This window comes from Eubalaena glacialis, chromosome 2, assembly GCF_028564815.1.
Source record: "Eubalaena glacialis isolate mEubGla1 chromosome 2, mEubGla1.1.hap2.+ XY, whole genome shotgun sequence".
Classification (NCBI taxonomy): Eukaryota; Metazoa; Chordata; class Mammalia; order Artiodactyla; family Balaenidae; genus Eubalaena; species Eubalaena glacialis.
Genome location: NC_083717.1, coordinates 169,960,517 through 169,979,362, shown reverse-complemented (window position 1 = coordinate 169,979,362; position 18,846 = coordinate 169,960,517). Strand labels below are relative to the sequence as shown.

Genomic DNA, 18,846 nt, shown 5'->3' with positions numbered 1-18,846 from the left:
ACTCTGGCACACAGCTTTGGATAAGAGTTGACATTATCTACAGAAGTTGACTATAAGTATACCCTATGACCTAGCAATTCCACTCCTAGGTTTATACCCAACAGAAATACATGCACATGGGCACCAAGGGACATGTATAAGAATGTCACAGACACATTATTTGTAACAGTCCCAAACTGGAAACAACCTAATTGTCTATCAAAGGTAGAATGGACACAAGAATTGAAATATATATGCAGTGAAATATATATATAGTGAGCTATATATATCACATTATATGTATGTAATGAAATACCATACAGAGATAAAAATGAATGACCATAGCTGAACCCCACAAACGCAAAGTTGAGCGAAAGATGCCAGGCACGAACAATACATACCTTATCATTTCATATACAAAGTTCAAAACTAGGCAATATTGAACTACAGAGTTAGAAGTCAGGATACTGGTTACCTTTGGAGAGGCGGGAGGTGATAGGAGATTGGGAGGGAGAAGGAGGAGGGCTTCTGGGGTCTTGGCAATGTTCTAATTCTTTATCAGGATGGTGCTTGTATAGGCTTTGCTTGTGATGATTGAGCTGGACACATTTTTTGTGCACTTTCTGTACGTGTGTTATACTTCAATTAAAAAATTTTTAAGCAATACATGCTTATTATAGAAACTTTGGAAAATACAAAAGAAGAAAATCATTCACCTACAATCTCATCAAACCTAAGATAATGGCTATTAATCATTTTGGCCAATTTCCTTTCATTTCTTATTGTATTGCTGGTTTAACTTGTGACTGTAGTATAAACAGCATTTGATGTATTGCTCTTTTGCTTAGCATTTAATCTTAAGTCTTTTCTGACCGTTTTACATTTTGTCTAAATATTTTTATGGCTGCCCAATAATAATGGTGACAATAGCCTCTGTTTGTGGATTATTGGTTCACACCCAGCCCCAAGCTGCACCCCACCACCTTTGGTGGATGTGCCATAGTTTACTCACCCTTGCCCTCTGATCAGACTTGAAGGTTGTATGCAACTTCTAGCATTCAGTCCAGGATTCAGATTTATTTTTCAACAATATTACAAAGAGCATATCTTCAAGGCTTTCAATATCACCATTTAGGTAATTATTTAGAGCTCTCAACCTTTTTTTAACTTCAAGCAGTTAAAATACTTCCTGCCTTGGACTTGAGAATTAAATCCCAAAAATGGGGTGGATGAGAACTGGTGAGAAGGGAGAATGGGGGAATGTCCCCCTGCAGGCTTGGGGTGCCAAGATCTGCTCACCTGATAGAAACAGTGTGCCCGAGGCAGGGTGAGAGCCTCCAACCAGGTGGAGGGAGCAGAGGGCTGGACGGGACGAAGAACACAAGAATCTCCTTTCTGGGCTGACAATTCCCGCCTCCCCACTGGGCCCGTTGTTCCATCTGCACCGGAAGCGCAGGTTATACTCAGCAGCCTATCTTACAGTTCTGAGGGAAACCTGAGTTTTTGAGTCTGCCTATACATATTCCTCTACTCAATTCTGTTCTCTTCCCACCACTCTTTTCTTTTTTTTTTTTTTCTGATCTCCCTGTGCTATGCAGCTGCTTCCCACTAGCTATCTATTTTACATTTGGTAGTGTATATATGTCCATGACACTCTCTCACCCTGTCACATCTCACCCCTCCACCACTCTTTAAAGTGCCGGCCCCATGACATTCCAGGCATCACTCTTTCTCCTACTCACAATTAATTCTCATCTCTGCTCTAATCGCTTCCTCTCCTCTACCTCTTGCTGGAGACTTGCTCTACCTGTCTCATCTTTAAATTAACGTCCATCTGTCTCTACAGACGCCCACACTTCTTCCCTTGCAACTACAGCCAGGTTCAAGGGCTCATTTGCTACTCTTAAAAAAAAAAAACCCAAGAAACTCCTTAAGCATCCACTCCTTCACCAGTTTCCCTTCAAGTTCCATCCAATATCCTTCCTTCCCTGCTCCCACCCACCTCTTGAAAAAGGTGGCTTCTATTCTCTGCCTCTACTTCTTGGACATCTCCTTGTCCTGGAATTGCCCTCCCAGTGGAGACTCAAATCTCCAAAGTCGACATCCTCTGCTGAGCGCTCATTCTACTCAACCTTGTAGGGCTGGAGGCTGCAGACCACACCCTGTCTGGACCTCGCGCCTGCCTGGCTTCAGTGAGCCCGTGCCCTGGAGGTTGCCACCTTTTCTTCTTGTCCCAACCACTCTCTTCCTTGGGCCCTTTCCCTTGGGTGTCCCATCTGCTCCCATGACTTCAACTACGACGACCTCTGTGCACCCATATCCCAAGTCTAAATCTCTAGCTCCGACCTTTCTCCTAAGCTTTAATCCTGTTTTTCAACAGCTTGCCGGTCAACTCACATGCTCACCCTGGCCCTATGTCATTAATTTCCCAACTCATCATATCTCCTCATCTCCCAACTGGTGGTATTATTACCCTCCCCAGAAACCAGACCTCGAGTTCTCCCTTTTTCCTAACCGGGTGGAAGCCAGGTGGAAACAACAACCCATTGACTGTTGTTGCCCCATCATCTCCCTCCCCATGTCTCCTCCGCATTGTTTCCCTGGTCACCACCACCTCTCACCTGGACACTGGAAAAACCTTCTTAGCTGCTCACGTTGCCTTCGGACTCTTCCTACTGCCATTGACCCCTCATGCCTCTGCCTACAAACAGACATCACCTGAGTGTCCTGCTCAAAAGTAGTCACTGGCTCCCTGCTGCCTCTAAATCAAAAGCCAAGATTCTCGGTATGGTAGTCAAGATCCCAGCTGATCCTTCTGGCCCAATCTTTCATCCCCTCTCTTGCTATGTACTCTTGCTTCTAGCCACACTAGAAGATTTACCATTTCTGGACACTGCCCATCTCTGCCCCAAACCTTTGCTCATGCAGTCCTTAATTTCTGATGGGCCCTCCACATCACAATGGTCAAAATTCTTCCCATTCCTCAAGGCCTCGCTCAAAACTAGGCTTCGTCTGAACCCCCAAATTGGAATTCATTTATCGCTCTCCCAAATGCCCTTTGCACAGCAATTATGCTCTCCCCATTATCAATTATGTGTAGTGGGTCTTGTTAACCCATGTTTTTCTAACTAGACTGAGTGGGCTTTGTGCACTGGGACTTTGGCTTCTGCAGGAAAGCGCGGTCATGAAGAGGGGCATGAGAGACTGGAGGTATAGGTTTCTCTTAATAAAAATGTATTTATGCAAGCTTGTGCATGTTTTAAAAATCAACAAAGCAAAACCAGAGAAGGTGCCAAGAAATAAAAGTCTCCCCTCCACTCCCCCAACATGTGGCTAAGATTCCCACCCACGCACAAACTAGCTGTATCACTTCCTCGGGACTCTGGTGAACGATGAACAAAGACGAGAGGCCAAGGCCAAGGGGAGTCCTCCACCAGTGGAGCTGGGGCTCAAACCCCAGAGGCTGCTGGTCCCAAGCCCAGCTCTGGATTCCCAAGGCCCAGTCATGGTATCTTGTGCCCCCAAAGGGTCCCAGGCCCTTCAACAGGTCTGGGGAAAGAGAGGTGCCCTGGTGTAGCTCATGCGGGTGGATGGGATCTTGCGGCAATGTCTGAATGCTCCCAGCAAGGCCCTTGAATGGTGTGGGCATGGAGGTACATGAAGGAAGAAGCCCCAAGGGCCTTGGCAAAGAAGCAGATGTGCAGGTCCAGGCAGGCCCCTGGCACAGACGGCCTCTGGGGAGCACTGAGGCTGCACCCTAAGGCAGGCATCACCAGGCAAGGACGGACCCTGGAGGAGGGGTTCGAAGGACAGGCAGGGGAGGCCAGATGGGGGATATTTAGGGAGAGCCCAGGAACATACAGCGCTCTGAGGTGGAGACAGAGCTGTGTGCACACATGTAAGTGTGTATGCACGTGTGTGTGCATGTGTGTCCACACACGCAGTGGAGGCATGGAGCTCTGACAGGTGTCTGCTCTGTGGAGGCGTCTGGCTGGTATGAGGCCATCGGGAGATGACAGGTGACTCGGGGTCTCTCTCTTTGCCAAGTGGGGTCTCACACTAAAGAGATCCAGAAGGTGTGGTGGGCCAGGGGCTGTCCCTCCGTAATGGGCATGGAGGCTGGGAGAGGAAGCCTGCCCGTCTGCCTGGTGGTTTTTGTTTTTTCCGTCTAGGCAAATATGAGGAATGATGTTCACAGAAGTAAAGCAAGGATTTCTTTTTCCTCGTGTGGCCTTCATAAAAGCATTTTTACAAGCATGTGAGAGGGGTCTTTCCTGAGAACTGTGGCAGAGGGAAAATGGGCTGTGGGCAGCGTCCAGTTCCCATTTCACCAACGGAACACCGGAAAGCGTCCTCTGCCAGGGCCGGGCTGTGGTGGGCAGGGGGAGTGGGGACGTTGGGGCACAGAATTTAGGCCCAAGGCCTGGCCCTGCAGGGCAGGAGACCCTGCCCCCACCCTCCCCCAGATAAGGTTCAGGAAGCTCAGGCACTTACTTCATGGTGATGGTGTTGAAAAACCAGGAATAGAAGCCCTGGGGAAAAAGGAGAGAAAGTGTGAGAAAACCCAGCGCTGGGGCGTCTGAGGCAGTGAGGCAGTGTCTGGGGCTTCCTCCCCCAGCAAGGTCTGGACTGGAATCGGTGCTGAGGGAGATGTCTTTTCAGAAGTCGGGCATCCTGTTACAGCAAGTGGTGGCTTAGAGGGTGGGCCTCAGACTGGAGGGAGAGAAGGGACTTTGGGGTGGACGCCAATTGCTTTCTGTCTGTCCCTCGTTGCTTCCTTCTGGGAAATGCCCCTCCCCTATGCATGTGGCCCGGTGGACTGTCCGTCAAGAAGGTGTCTGCTACCAGTGGTCAGTTGACCAACGGGAACATGACCCAAGAGGGGCCAAGCAAAATGCTCTTAAGGGGATTGATATGGGCGTTGGGAGAAGGGTCTTCCTCTGAGTTCTTGCATCTCGGTCAACACCAGGCATCCTGGAGTGGCTCGATGAGTCTTTGATGCCACATGCAGGAGCTTGTCTGAGATAAAAAGCCTGCTCAGAGGAGAGAGGACCACAGAGGGGATCCTGGTGGCAATGCTAGACTTCCTGGATCTAGCTGTACCTGAAGCAGCTGCTTCCCTTAGATTTCCCCGCACTCAGGCCACACATCACCCTTTTGTTATAATGCTAACTTGAGCTGGGTTTCTTCTTCTGCATCTGAGGGTCCTGTTGATTATATATTTCTCTCAGGGTCTTGCTGTCTGGAGTTTCCGGGTGGTGGGAAAAGGTGGCCTCAGCCGGGGGCTGGGAGGGGCTAGAGAGGCAGTCAGCTCCGGAACTGTATGCATAAGGTAGGCAGAGGGCCACAGCTCTAAAAGCTGCCAGATGTGGTAGCTGATTAAGTTACCCTGGTGCATGCTTCCTTCTGGGATCCCAGAGGGTTTGGCAAAACCTTGGAAAAGGTTGCAGCTCTTGACTGGGTCACGAGCACATCAGCGACCCAGGCAGGCCCACTTGGTTGACAGTCCCCCAGAACCGCATGGATTGGGGAAGGCGTATTTCCCAAAAGGAAGAAATGAGGGGCAGGCAAACATGAAACAGAAGGAAGTTCCTTGCTCCCTTAGGTGTAAGGCCCACCTTCTAGGCCTCCTCCCTGTGCTGGGTGGGTTGACAGTGGGAATGCCCATCAGGAATGGCCACTTGTGGGGGGATCATTTCCCCAGCTATATCCTAGGGGACTAAAGTAGGGATAAAAGCCCGGGTACGAGGCAGAATGATGATGGGAAATGGCATGATGGTGGCAGTGGCGACTGGGAAAGTCCCAGGGAGGGGGTGAATTGCTAGACAAGACTTGGGCTGAGAGTCTGGCCACCCCTTCCCTACATGGAGAGTCTTTCCTCACCTCCCACCTCTGGGCCAACATGCAATTCATTAAGGGAGCAAGCAGGTCTGCTGACGGGCCCTAGTGGATATGCAGAGTGGAGGAGTATCGGTGGGAGGGCAAAGGTAGTGAGTAGAAGTGTGGCCTATGTACCCATGAAAGGCACATGGACACAGATGTGTGAATGACCAGGTATGGACCCATATTCTCTCTTTCTCTCTCCCTCTCTCTCACACACACACACGTGCACACACACACACACACTCCCCTGCATATATATTGTACCTCTGAAAGGCATAAACCATTCAGAAAACTTAGCAGCTGAACAGCGGGCCTGAGAATCAGACACATCTCCCCTCTTCTCCCCACCCCGAGGAAATGGCCACAGGCTCCCAGGAGCCAGCTCAGCTGACAAGACTGAGTGACAGCGGTCACTTCACTGCACCCACCTCCGTGGCTCCGTCCTCCCCACTCCCGCCACATCTGCCCTGACTTGCTCAGGGTGCTATAAGGAGACCTGTTCACTTCACCCACTCCACTCAGCCTGGCTGAGGCCTCGCCATCTGCCTGGGGCCCTGCAGGAGCTACCTCACCGCACTCTTCCTCCGTGTCTAATTTCTACCCTCTTCTGTTTGACTACCCCACTGCTGCCATCATGATTTATCTTCTAGATATTTTTAAAATAAAATGTCATTGTACAGAAAAAAACTGCACAAAGCTGAAGTGATGTTTCTAAAGATAAATCTGAGAATTGCCTTGCAAGGTAGGTGTTACTGTCCTTATTCGACAGAGGAAACCTCCAGGACGTGAACCTGTCTGAGGCTCCCGTTCTTGTCGGGGGCAGGTCTTGGCAAGTAAAGGGACCAGGTCTCTTGGAGGGATGAAAATGGATGAAAATTTGCTTCCAACAAACACATATCAGATACTAATTACACAACAGGCTGGACCAGGTGCTGGGACAGTGGCGAGTAAGACCGGTATAGCTCTCACTGGGGGAAGTGGGCACACTAGATTAACTGTGTAGATGAGGAATCATCACAGACTGGGTTAAGAGCGCTGAAGAAAAGGAATGCAGGGACTTCACTGGTGGTCCAGTGGTTGAGAATCGTCTTGCAATGCAGAGGATGCCGGTTTGATCCCTGGTCAGGGAACTAAGATCCCACATGCCGCGGGGCAGCTAAGCCTGCATGTCACAACTAGAGAGAAGCCCGCGCTCCGCAACAAAAGATCCCGCGTGCCGCAACTAAGACCCGATGCAGCCAATAAATAAATGTTAAAAAAAAATAAAACTAATATACGTTATTTAAAAAACTTAAAAAGAAAAGGGATGCATTTTCCATGAGGGTATAACAACAGATCTGGACCCAGATTTGGGGCTGGGCAGGGATCCCCAGGGAAGTGGTACTTGAGCTGAAATCTGAACAAAGGTTGGGTGTGTTAGCCAGAGAGGAACCAGTGGGGAAGGGGGAGAGGGGAGAACAGGTAAAAGGCCTGGGGAGAGAAGGAGGTGGCACTTCTGAGGATCTAAAAGATGGCCAACGTGGTGGAGGGTGGGGCAGTTGGGAGGAGAAAGAGAGACTGGACAGGTGGGCAAGAGGTCAAACCACGAGACCATGGCAAGGCACCCGCAATTGACTCCAAGAGCATTAGGAAGCCACTGAAAGCTTACACTTACACAGCCATGTGTCCCTGTTCATGGAGCTCGCTCTGGATGGAGTAGGGGGCATGCGTGGACCTAAAGAGATCAGTTAGAAGCTACCACGCTCCTCCAAGCAAGAGACTGATGGAGGCTGGACTGGGGGATGGTGGGAGAGGTGGAGAGAAACAAAACTGGGAAGGTAAAGGCAACACAACTTCGTAATGAACTGGCCATGCCCAGGGGCCTGGGCAAGAGCAAGGCGTGTGCACCTGAATGGATGGTGGGAAGTCTGAGACCAGCGATCCAGGGACGGGTGGAGGGGGAGGGAGATCACAGTATGTTTTGGACAAACTGAATCCAAAATGCCCTTACAATATCCACATGGAGATATTTTGAAGGCCATTGGATAAATGGGGCTGGAGCCCAGAGGAATTTAGCTGGAGCCAGGAATTTAGGAGGGATCTGTGTAGAGGTGGCAATTGGAGTCATGAGTGTGGATGACACTGCCTGGGAGAGAGATGGGGAGGGTCTGGGATCTGCTAGGGGGACTCCCGGTGTGGAGGAGGCACCGACAGAGGGAAAACCCAGAGAGCGGGATGCCATGGAAGCAGCAGGAAGTGCTTCCCCTCTATTCAAGAAGGGAAGATGATCTGCAGGCTCAGGTGTTTCTGAGAGATGAGAACTGAGGAAAGCCCATTGGATTTCATCGCATGGGACCGTTGGTGACCCTGGGGCTGTTTGGGTGGGAGCCACGTGTGAGGGGGTTGAGGATTGAGAGGGAGGTGAGGAGGTGGAGACAGCAAGCCAGACCTCTCTTCTGGAGTTCAGCTCGGACCAGCCCCGAGCGCCATCTAGAGCACTTTAGCTCCACTCCATCGCTCTGGAGGGCCTTCCTTGCTCCCTTTCTCCTTCGTGCACTTACTGCCACCACCTTCTTGGCACCCTAGGAGGCAGGTACGGTCAATATCTCCATATTTCCGACGGGGAAACAGGCTTGGCAAGGCAGAGGCATTTGTCCAAGGTCACGTTGCTAGGAGTGGTTGGGTGGCTGATTGCAAAGCCCCTGCTGATGAGCCCGCTCCTTCCTGCAGATGCCCGGGCCCCTGCCCCCGCCCTCACCAGGCCCAGGCCCACCCCAGCACCCACCTTGTCCCTGTGTTCCATCTCCAGGGAAATATCCGAGGGAGACGTCTTCTCGCTCTGCTCCCCATAGATCAGCGAGGTCAGGCTGCCGGCCAGGAAAGGTAGTGGGGAGGTGGAAAAGGAGAAAGTTCTTAGGTGCCTGCCTTGCTCCCTGGGCTGAGGGCTGTGGTCCCCTCCTGCCCAGTAGCAGACACGCCTCAACTTGTTTGCTGAGCACACAGCTCTGGGCACAGACAGGTGGCCAACGCATCTTGGGAGTCATGAGATCCAGAAAGGCTGAGATCTGAGAAAAAAGTGGCCTCGTGCCCAGAGGTGGCTGCTCTCCAAGTCACCTTAATGCAGGGAGGGCTAGAGCACGGGCAGGGGTGGTAATGAGATGCCACCTGCTGACGAGACACCTGTGCAGTTTGGGCACTGGTCAGAGCCGTGTCCTGGTCACGGCAGCACATCCCCCGATGAAGCAAGCAGCTCACTCCCGACGTCCAGCCTCTCCTCACCTGTCGTTGTGTATCAGCAGAGCCAGGCGTCCGTAGTCCCACGCGGCTTTCCGGAGGAAGGAGTAAACCAAGACGATGACCTATAGGTCAGGAAAAGCAATATGGAGCAAGAGAGCTCATGGATGCCTTCCCCTCGACTGACCCCTGAATTCCCATGGGGAAGACTGTCCCTGAGGTCCTCAGGGGCTTCCCCCTAGGTGGCCAGCTCTGTCAGGGTAGGGGTCATGCCTTCTGCAACTCTAGATTCCCAGTGCCCAGCAGCATCCTAGCACAGAGTGGATGCTCAGAGTGGTTGAATGAAGGCGCTGGTGGCATGTTTAGAACAATGGACAGAGCACTCGTTGAATAAATCATCAAGGGGACAGATGGGAGGCTCAAGGGCACTGGCCAGGGGGACCTTTGGACAAGGGTGCAAGGAAGAGAATCAGGGATTCCACTGTTCCTGCAGCCTCCTCTTCTCCAAGGCCCACCCACCCTGGGCCGCCCTGGGCAGGACTGACATTCAGATAGTTCCCACCACTGTGGCTGGCATCCATGGACAGCTGGGGCCCCTTGTATCACTTGTGAAAGCTGGACCATCCACCCTGGGTGAGACCTCTCTGTCTGCCCACTGCAGTGCCCAGAACTCACCACCCACAAGATAACGTTGAGGAACAGCACAGTGGGGATACCCCCAAAGGGCTGCCCCTGCAGGACAGTGCTCCGAGAGTGGAAGCAGTCGTCCGCCGAGAAGTTCCGGGACTTTTCCACCATATTCAGGTTGCCCGGCGAGACAGTCATCCTGGGAGGCTCCCTGGTGAACAGAGGGGTTTCCAGATCAAACATGAGGCCCCCCTCCCCCCCGCATTATGCAACACGCAGAAGCCTGCTGGGGAGCTGGGAGGGGTGCACTGAGCTTACAAATGGTCAAGGCAGGAGGCTCAGCCCTGAGATGGCATGCAGCCCTGTCCTGTAAGACAGGGGTCCCCAACCCTCTGGGGGGACGGGGTCACACAGCAGGAGGTGAGCAGCAGGTGAGTGAGCAAAGCTTCATCTGTATTTACAGCCGCTCCCCATCACTTGCATTACCGCCTGAGCTCCGCCTCTTGTCAGATCAGGGGCGGCATTAGATTCTCATAGGAGCGGGAGCCCTACTGTGAACTGCAGATGCAAGGGATCTAGGTTGTGCGCTCCTTATGAGAATCTAATGCCTGATGATCTGAGGTGGAGCTGAGGCGGTGATGCTAGTGCTGGGGAGCGGCTGCAAATACAGATTATCATTAGCAGAGAGGTTTGACTGCACAGAGACCATAATAAATCAGTTGCTGACAGACTTATATCAAAACCCTATCAGTGAGTGGCAAGTGACAATTAAGCTGCATCTTACAGAGCAGATTGGACATAAGCAACACACTTCGGGTGTCACTGTCTCCCATCAGACCCCAGATGGGACCATCTAGTTGCAGGAAAACAAGCTCAGGGCTCCCACTGATTCTGCATTATGCTGAGTTGTATAATTATTTCATTATATATTATAATGTAATAATAACAGAAATAAAGTGCACAATAAATGCAATGTGCTTGAATCATCCCGAAACCATCCCCCACCCCCGCCCCCAGTCCATGGAAAAATTGTCTTCCACGAAGCCGGTCCCTTGTGACAAATAGGTTGGGGACCGCTGCTGTAAGAAACCACTTCCTCAAACCCAGGACCAAGATGGCAGAATAGCCCAGATTCCCTGGGAGAGTGTTTATTTTGTACCACTTGTTCCTTTTGCTAAAACAGTTGTAAAATGCATATCCAATGGGTCCTCCTACTTCTACCTTTGTGAAGCTTTTCTTGTATATAAATGAACAAGCCTCACAAAGGTCTCAGAGAGGGAAGATTTAGTTTAGAGGATGGAACCACTGCATCACAGGGCGCCCGCGCAGATAGGGCCACTGACGATCATCTTTAACATCTTACGATTCTCTGATCTAGTTTCCAAGAAAGGCAATAGCTCCCAAGTCTAAGTAAGGAAAGGATGCAGAGTGCCTGACACACAGCAATGACTCCCTGTTTCACCTAGAACTTGAACTGGGGAGATCAACACCTGTTCAGGGTCGTGAGCCAATGCAGTGAGTCGGAGACTCAGATGCAGAGCTCATGGTCACGGGCATCCGTATTCTTCAGGCCTGGGTAAGAGCAGAAAGTACGAGCAAAAGCTGGATGTGACCAGCAGCTGCTTGGACTTAACTGCAAGGTTGCTCTGATTTTAAAAGATCATTTGTTTTGGCTCCAGACTGCATCACACCCTAGAAATTCTTCACTCCCATTCAAGAAAAGTAGGCTTGTTCATTTGACAAATATTTGGTGAACGACTGCTTTGTGCTAGATTAATGCTGGTGGTACATCAGTGAACGAGACAAAAAAAATCCCTCCCTCGTGGGATTCTAGGGTGGAGAAGCAGTGCAGGGGTCGGGGTGAGATTAGGATTGTAAAGAGGGTGACTGCGGAAGGCCTCACTGAGAGGATGACATCTGAGCGAAGACTTGAAGAGAGGGGAGCAGACCATACAGCCGTGGGGGAAAGACACTGCAGGCAGAGCAAAAGCCTGGGGGCGGTAGTAGCGGTGGTGCAAGCTTGCCTGGAGCAGAGGAAAAGCTAATGGGCCGGTGTGGCTGGACAGGGGAGAGTGAAGGGCATGGGGGGTACCTGAGCAAAGGAGTGACATGAAGTCACTCATGTTTTAAAGGGGTCACTTTGACCCTGGCACTGAGAATAAGTGGGGGTGAGGGCAAGCAGAGAGGTCATTTGGGAGGACTCTGTGGCAACCCAGGCAAGAGACAGAGGTAGCCTGGACTGGGCTGAGAGCAGTGAGGTGGTCAGAAATGGTCAGATTTTGGAAATATTTTGAAGGCGGAGCCAACCAGATTTGCTGATAGATTGAACGGGGAGCGTGAAAGAGAGGAGTCCAGGATGACTAAGGCTTGTGGACTGAGCAACTGGAGGTGCTGCCATTGGATGAAAAAGACAGGAAGTGCTGGATGGGAAGTGCAGGACGGCGGGGGGACTGGGAGCTGGGTTGTGGACATGCCAGGCAGGCGGCTGGATATGTGTCTGCGGTTCAGAGGAGAGACTGGACACACAACACGGGAGTTGCCAGCATGGAGACAGATGACGGTTCGAGGCGTAGGACTGGATCACTGAAAGAGGGAGTGGAGGGTGAGGGTCAAGCTCTGAGCCTTGGGATGCTGCTCTAATATATACAAGTTGGTCAGATGAGGAGGAAGCAGAAAAAGAGACTGAGACGAGCAGGCAGTGAGGATGGAGGAACAGCAGGAAATGGTGCTGTCCTGGAAGCCAGGCAAAGAAAATGCTTCCCGGAGAAGGGAGGGACCAGTTGTGCTGATGTGGTCAAGTAAGAGCAGAACTGAGGAGGAGCCATAGTTGAAGCAAGGCGGAGGTTATCGGTGGCCAGACTAGAAGAGCTGCAAGAGAGAATGACAGGAGAGGATTTGGAGCCAGGGGCATCAGCAACTCTTTCCAAGAGCATGGAGAGGCGGAAGTGGTTAGGAAGGGAGAAATAGCTGCGCATGGTATGCTGATGGGAACGATGCAATAGAAAATAAAAATCTGGTGATGTAAGAGATGCGGAATCACCAGAGCAAAGCAAGGATGTAGGAGGGGTTGGGAACTAGTGCCCAAGGAGAGAAGTTGGCCTCTGCTGAGAGCTGAGGGCGGATAGCTGACCCACGGTAGCAGGAGTGCTGGTGGAGATTGTGGACATGCTTTCCTTACAGTTTCTATTTTCTCAGTAAAAGAGGGAACAAGGTCTCAGGTGAGTGTGTGATGCTGGTGGTAGGCAGATGTGGGCTGTTTGAGAACAGGAAAAAAGGTAGAACCAGAAATCCAGAGGAGTAAATGGGTTAGGGGAATGTAGCAGGACTGACGGGCAGCTCTAGAGGCCCACTGAGGTTCACGGTCTTGAATTTCCAACAAGAGCAGCCAGACTTACTGTGCATTTCCCTCAACTGTATTCATCTGTGTGCTTACAGGTGTGAAAGAGTCACACAGATAGTTTTAACCAGGGTAGAGGTTTTCCCAAGCAAGTATGAGAATGAAACAAGAGGATTGAAGGTGCAAGGGAGTAATTTTAATGACTGGCCGTGGAATTTAAGGCACGTAAGGAGAGAAATGAAACATGAGAAGGGCGAGGAACAGTGAAAGCTGCTGGAGCTCCAGTGGGTAGAAGAATTTTTGAGTCCTAGAGGGTGTGAGTTGACAGACAGGAACTGGCTGTTGGAAAATGATCTGGGTGATGTTGAGATTAAGAAGGGATTGCAGTTATTAGTAGTGATAAGGTCTAGGGCATTTCCATGGAGTGAGAGGCTGAGTAGTGTCAAAGAACCGAGGGGCTAGACTGTTAGACGGATCATCTCTGTGGACATGTGGATACTGAAATCAGCAAGAATGAAGACAGGAGCAGTAGTGTCATGACATTGAGGCAGGAACTGAACTCTTCCAGGAAGGAGGGGTGTGACCCGGGTTGGGGGGAGTAGATGCCTATGACAAAGAGGGGGAGCAGGATGTCTCGGCTGACACCCGTGGGTACAAGACGGGGGCTTTTGCCGGGAGGAGGGAAGAATAGTCTGAAAGCTACAAAGAAGAGCAAGAAAGACATCTCTCCCATCCCCAGGTCCATGGTGTTGGGAGAGAAACAGAAACCACTCCCTGAGAGGGTGGTAAGGGTCCTGGGGAGTCTTGGGTTTCAGTTCTCCGTGAAAAGGTGATGCTCTGAGGATCTGGGTGGTGTTTCTGGGCACTGTGGGCTCTGGCACTGAATCCCAGTTCCAACTCCTACTTGCCAAGCGACCTGGAGCAAGCTCTTTATCCATGCCTCATTTACTCATCTGTAAAATGGGGGTGGTGCTATCAATTAGTACCCACTTCACAGTGCTATTAAGAGGGATATGTGGATTAAGGTTTGTCAGTCATGGAGAAAAATGCCTGGAACACAGGAAGTATCACATAGATATTTGTAAAATGAAAAGTGGACACAGGGTTCTAGGGGACACAGTGGAATGGTTCTAGGTATTAGGGATGGTTGGGTGCTGGGGATGGAGAAGGGAATAAAAGTAAAGGGACTGGAGTACAGGAGACAAGAGGTGGCCTGGGAGTCTGGATTCCCTGTGCTAACTCACAAAAATAGGGGAAAAGGGTGTAATGAGATTAGTCCTGGAAAAAGGAAGGAGAACAACACCCGCCTCCGGATTAGCATCTAACGGGAGCGGGGAGCCTCTTGCCTATCTTCTTAAGTTTTCCTACTTTCTGCTCCCCTCTCTTTCTGCCTAAGTTGCCCACAGTTTAATTACCCCAGGTCACTGGTTTCCACGTATTTACACTAACATGTTTAGCCAAATGTAAAATTATAATAGACTACATTGAACACAGTATATTTTAACAGTAAGCCATCTGCCAGAGAGTCAGAGTAGCAGCGATGGCATTCCTGGGGTCTCTTGGCAGATGGAGCAGGCATCTCAGCCATCCCAGGCTCTGGGTCAGCTGTGGCAGGAAGCTACAGTTCTGCTGGTGGCCACTCAGGGGAGCCCTTGTTGAGGAGGCAGGTGGAAAGAGGAAGGTGCATCTGGTAAGTCTGAAGGCCTCGGGAGAGACTTTTCCTCCCTGAGTCAGTTCTCCAGCGAGAGTCCCAGTCAGGCCTGGAGGCCCCACTCAGCTACGGGGCTGCTGCAGAAGAACAAATGCAGTGGAGAGTCCACGAGACTTAGGAACCCAGGCTGTCTTTGCTGGCCGCATCATCCCTCAGGGCCCCTTTCCTCATCTTTAAGCTTGGAATGCTCTTCCTTTATCATGTGGGTGTCTTGCCAATAGTTTTTTGCAGTCTTTTGCTTATCTTTTCATTTTCTTCGTGGTGTCTTTTGAAGCCAAAGTTATAACCGAAGTTATAAATTTTGACAAAGTCCAATTTATCAAATTTTCTTTTATGGACCATGTTTTTGGTATTGTTATCTAAGAAGTCTTTGCCTAACCCAAAGTCTTAAAGATTTTCTTCAATGTTTCTAAAAACCTTATAGTTTTAGCTCTTACAGTAAAGCTGATGATCCATTTTGAGTTAATTTTTGCATATGGTGTGAGGTAAGGGTCTAAGTTCATCTTTGGGCATGTGGCTATCCAGTTGCCCAGCACCTTAAAATGAGGGGAACGATTCATAAGGCCCTCTCTTCAGAGCTGTCTGGGGACTGGAACCAGGCCGAGGGTGTGAGCTGCTGCACAACCACAGGGACTTGGGACTGTTGCTATTATTTGGTTAACACTACGCATGATGAGGGCAGGGGAGGGGGCCCTGGACTTGGGACTGTTGCTATTATTCAGTTAACACTACGCATGATGAGGGCAGGGGAGGGGGTCCTGGACTTGGGACTGTTGCTATTATTCGGTTAACACTACGCATGATGAGGGCAGGGGAGGGGGTCCTGGACTTGGGACTGTTGCTATTATTCGGTTAACACTACGCATGATGAGGGCAGGGGAGGGGGCCCTGGACTTGGGACTGTTGCTATTATTCGGTTAACACTACGCATGATGAGGGCAGGGGAGGGGGCCCTGGACTTGGGACTGTTGCTATTATTCGGTTAACACTACGCATGATGAGGGCAGGGGAGGGGGTCCTGGACTTGGGACTGTTGCTATTATTTGGTTAACGCTATGCATGATGAGGGCAGGGGAGGGGGTCCTGGGCTGTGAAGAGCTCTGGCTTCCATCCGACTCCAAGAAGGTTTGAGTTCTGGATGCTGCTCTTTTCACTCATCAACTCCCACTCCCTCATTCTCTCTTATTCCAAAAGAACCACCCCGTCCTTTCTGACCTTTCACAAAGAAGAGCTGCACACTTACTATGAGTCAGGCATCATGTCAGGATCTAGGGGCCTGGCAGACATGGTTCCCACCTGCATGAGGCTCCCAGACTCACTGGGGAGACACACAAGCACACAAGGCACATGCCTCTGCACTCCAGCACACTCCCATAGCCCAGGGGCCATGGGGAGGGCCCACCATCAAGCAGTCACAGAAACCTTCTGTGGGAATGTGACCTCCAAGCTGAGACATGAGGTGTCAGAATCAGCACAGTGCAGTGGGGAAGCATGGGCAGAGGGAACCGTATTGGCAAAGACCCAGAAGGGAGACAGAGCATGGAGGTTTGGGAAAGTGAAAATGAATACTCGTAGCTCTAGTAGAGGATGGATTGCTGGTTTGTTCTTTCATTTGTTCATTCATTCATTCAATAAGAATCCACTGAGTGTCTACTCTTGCCAGGCCCTGTGTAGACCCTGGAAGTACAAACATGGGGTCCTCTTTAGGGAGTTCACAGCCTTTGGGATCTGGGGAGGGGAATGCTGTTGAGAGGCCTGGCGCAGGCTGCCATTCTGCCCAGGAGGACTCCAGCTACAAGGTCCCAGCCTCTAAGCTTGGAGTCGGGTGGAATCCAGCCAGCAAGGTTGTGTCAGGTGCAGGCTTTCAGCTCACCTGGCTGCCCAGCCTGAAGGGGTAGTGAGGAAGGAAACGAGAGAAGAGAGCCTCACCCCCACCTCACCACCCTCCTCAGGTTTCTCAGCAGCAAACAAAGCAGTAATGAGGAAGGCTGTTGCGTTGCCATGGAAACACAGAGCAGCACCCAGCCTTTTCTCCTCACCCCTAAACCATGTCTGGACCTTCCTTCTCCCTTCTTTCCAGAAGGAGAGCTTTCTGGAGGTGGAACTAGCTATTGTGTGTGAAGAAGAGGACAGAAAGCTTTCTGGAGACCAGAGTATCAGCCCTGGAAATAATAAAACTTGAAATTTGGAGGTACTAAAGGCACACAGAGCAGGGACACCAACCTGCCTGGTGCAGGGGGCATAAAGGAATTCCTCTCTTTGGGCATGAATTTCACAGCAGAGCACAGGGAGGCTGTTCAGAGCATCAGGGAAAAGTAGGCTCTCTGGACCCAGAGTGTCTGAGCTTAAGTCCCAGATCCACCCTTGCTAGCCGTGTGACCATAGACAGTGACTTCACTTCTCTGAGCCTCAGTTTCCAAATCTGGAAAGTGGGGATAACCACAGTACTGCCTCTCAGGGTTACTGTGAAGATGAAGTAAGATAATTCACATAAAGCCCTTCACATGGTGCTTGGAAATATATGTGTTCAAAATTAGCCAGCACTGTCATCATTGTCATTAGCTTCTTTGTGAGATGGTAGTGAGGGGCCCAGACTGGACCATTCCTAGCATCCTTCCCCCTACTCTGCTCTGGAACAGGCAAAAGGAGAGATGCAGAGTATGGGAAGGACCTTACAATATCCTCAAACTGCAGCCTGTGGCTGGCGCTGCTTCTGCTCTTCCTGTACATGAAAAGCAAATGTCAGCTTTGCTTTTTGGGCCAAGGAGGGGGGATGGTGTTAAGGTTGATTGGTGAGTCAGGATTCTCAGGTCCCCTCAGTTGCACATCTTATCTGATAGGGAAGTGTGAGGCCTTCCTCTCCTCCCATTTCTGCCCCATCAGTCTCCTGCGGCACAAGCTGGAGGCTCAGCAGTCCTAGGCCTGGCCAAAGTTTTCCTCAGAAACTGGGCAAAGGCTTCAGAAAGAACTGGCTTTGTCCTTATTACTCCTCTGGTCCATCGTTCACTTCCAGGCTTCCAGACCTGGCCTGGCTTCAGCCACTGCCGTCCTAACTAGACAGGCCAGCACTTTGCTCCCCACTTTCCCTTCCAGGTGAGCTGGCCATCTCAAGGCCAAGTCCAAATCCCAGAGTTTAGGTGGTCCAGGAAGCCCTGGAAGGGGCCAATCTTATTAACCCCTAACACTTTATTGAGCATTTATTATAGGAAAATATTTCCTACTGAAGTACTAGCTCATTTAATCCTCAGAAGTACCCTAGGGTACTAGAATCTCCCCTAGATGAAAAAGAAAATTAAGGCTCACAGAGGTTAAATAACTTGCCCAAAGTCACAGTGCTGGTAAGTGGCAGAGCTGGGCCTTGAACCTGGGCAGTTCATAACCCTCTGCTCTGATACCTCCTAGACCCTCTGGGCCTCTGCTGGGCTGGCAGTGCTGGGCAGGAATCAGAGGGAGGGGATGACCTCACTCAAGCCCTAGTCCAGGGATAGAACCTCTCCCAGCCTCTCAGGGTGGTGCAGTGGAAGGTACTGTGGACTGAGGGATCCCAGGAGAGCTGGGCTCTAGGCCACCTGTGTGACCTTGGGCAGGTGCCTTCCCTTCTCTGGGCTGGGGTTTTCGTAGGAGGCTTCCGAGGTCCAGGCTGGAGCCAGGATTCCAGGTGTCCCAGAGACACAGTCTACAGCCACACGGCCTGCATTCCCGGCACTGGCCAGAGCCGACTCTGCTCCACCATCCCCATGAGCTCTCAGGAACTGGTCCATAGGGCCCGCATTTTGATTTGGAGAAGCAAATCACTGTAGTCACAAGCCACGTCCTAGGAGAAGAAGCTGTGGGCGGGAAGTCACCCCGATCCCCCCCCAAGTCTCCCCCCGCCAGAGTACACAAAGCTATAGCACCTGCCCTGCACCCCCTGCCATCTGGCCTTCTCAGTCTCTTCAATAATTCATCACCTCTTGTTAACAACAAGAAAGATTATTTCCCATGGTTCTGGACCTTAAAAAAATAGCGTTCCTGGCCATGGGCACCCCTCCCATCTCCCTTTCCTCTCTGGGTCTTTCCTTAAATCCCCTTTGCATGCCCTCTGCTCTCAGATCTG

The 18,846-nt window shown here is 51.0% G+C and overlaps 1 protein-coding gene across 1 annotated transcript in view; it reads right to left on the bottom strand.

The window, feature by feature from the left end:
* Nucleotides 1–18,846, bottom strand: part of TMEM63C (transmembrane protein 63C) — a 55,856-nt gene that overhangs the window by 23,028 nt on the left and 13,982 nt on the right. Inside the window, exons 2-5 of the mRNA XM_061182753.1 lie at nucleotides 9,751–9,913; nucleotides 9,121–9,200; nucleotides 8,627–8,708; nucleotides 4,474–4,511 (exon numbers count right to left, since the gene is read on the bottom strand). Of these exons, the coding sequence (XP_061038736.1) occupies nucleotides 4,474–4,511; nucleotides 8,627–8,708; nucleotides 9,121–9,200; nucleotides 9,751–9,900 (350 nt within the window). The 5' untranslated portion in view covers nucleotides 9,901–9,913. The remainder of the gene's footprint in view (nucleotides 1–4,473; nucleotides 4,512–8,626; nucleotides 8,709–9,120; nucleotides 9,201–9,750; nucleotides 9,914–18,846) is intronic.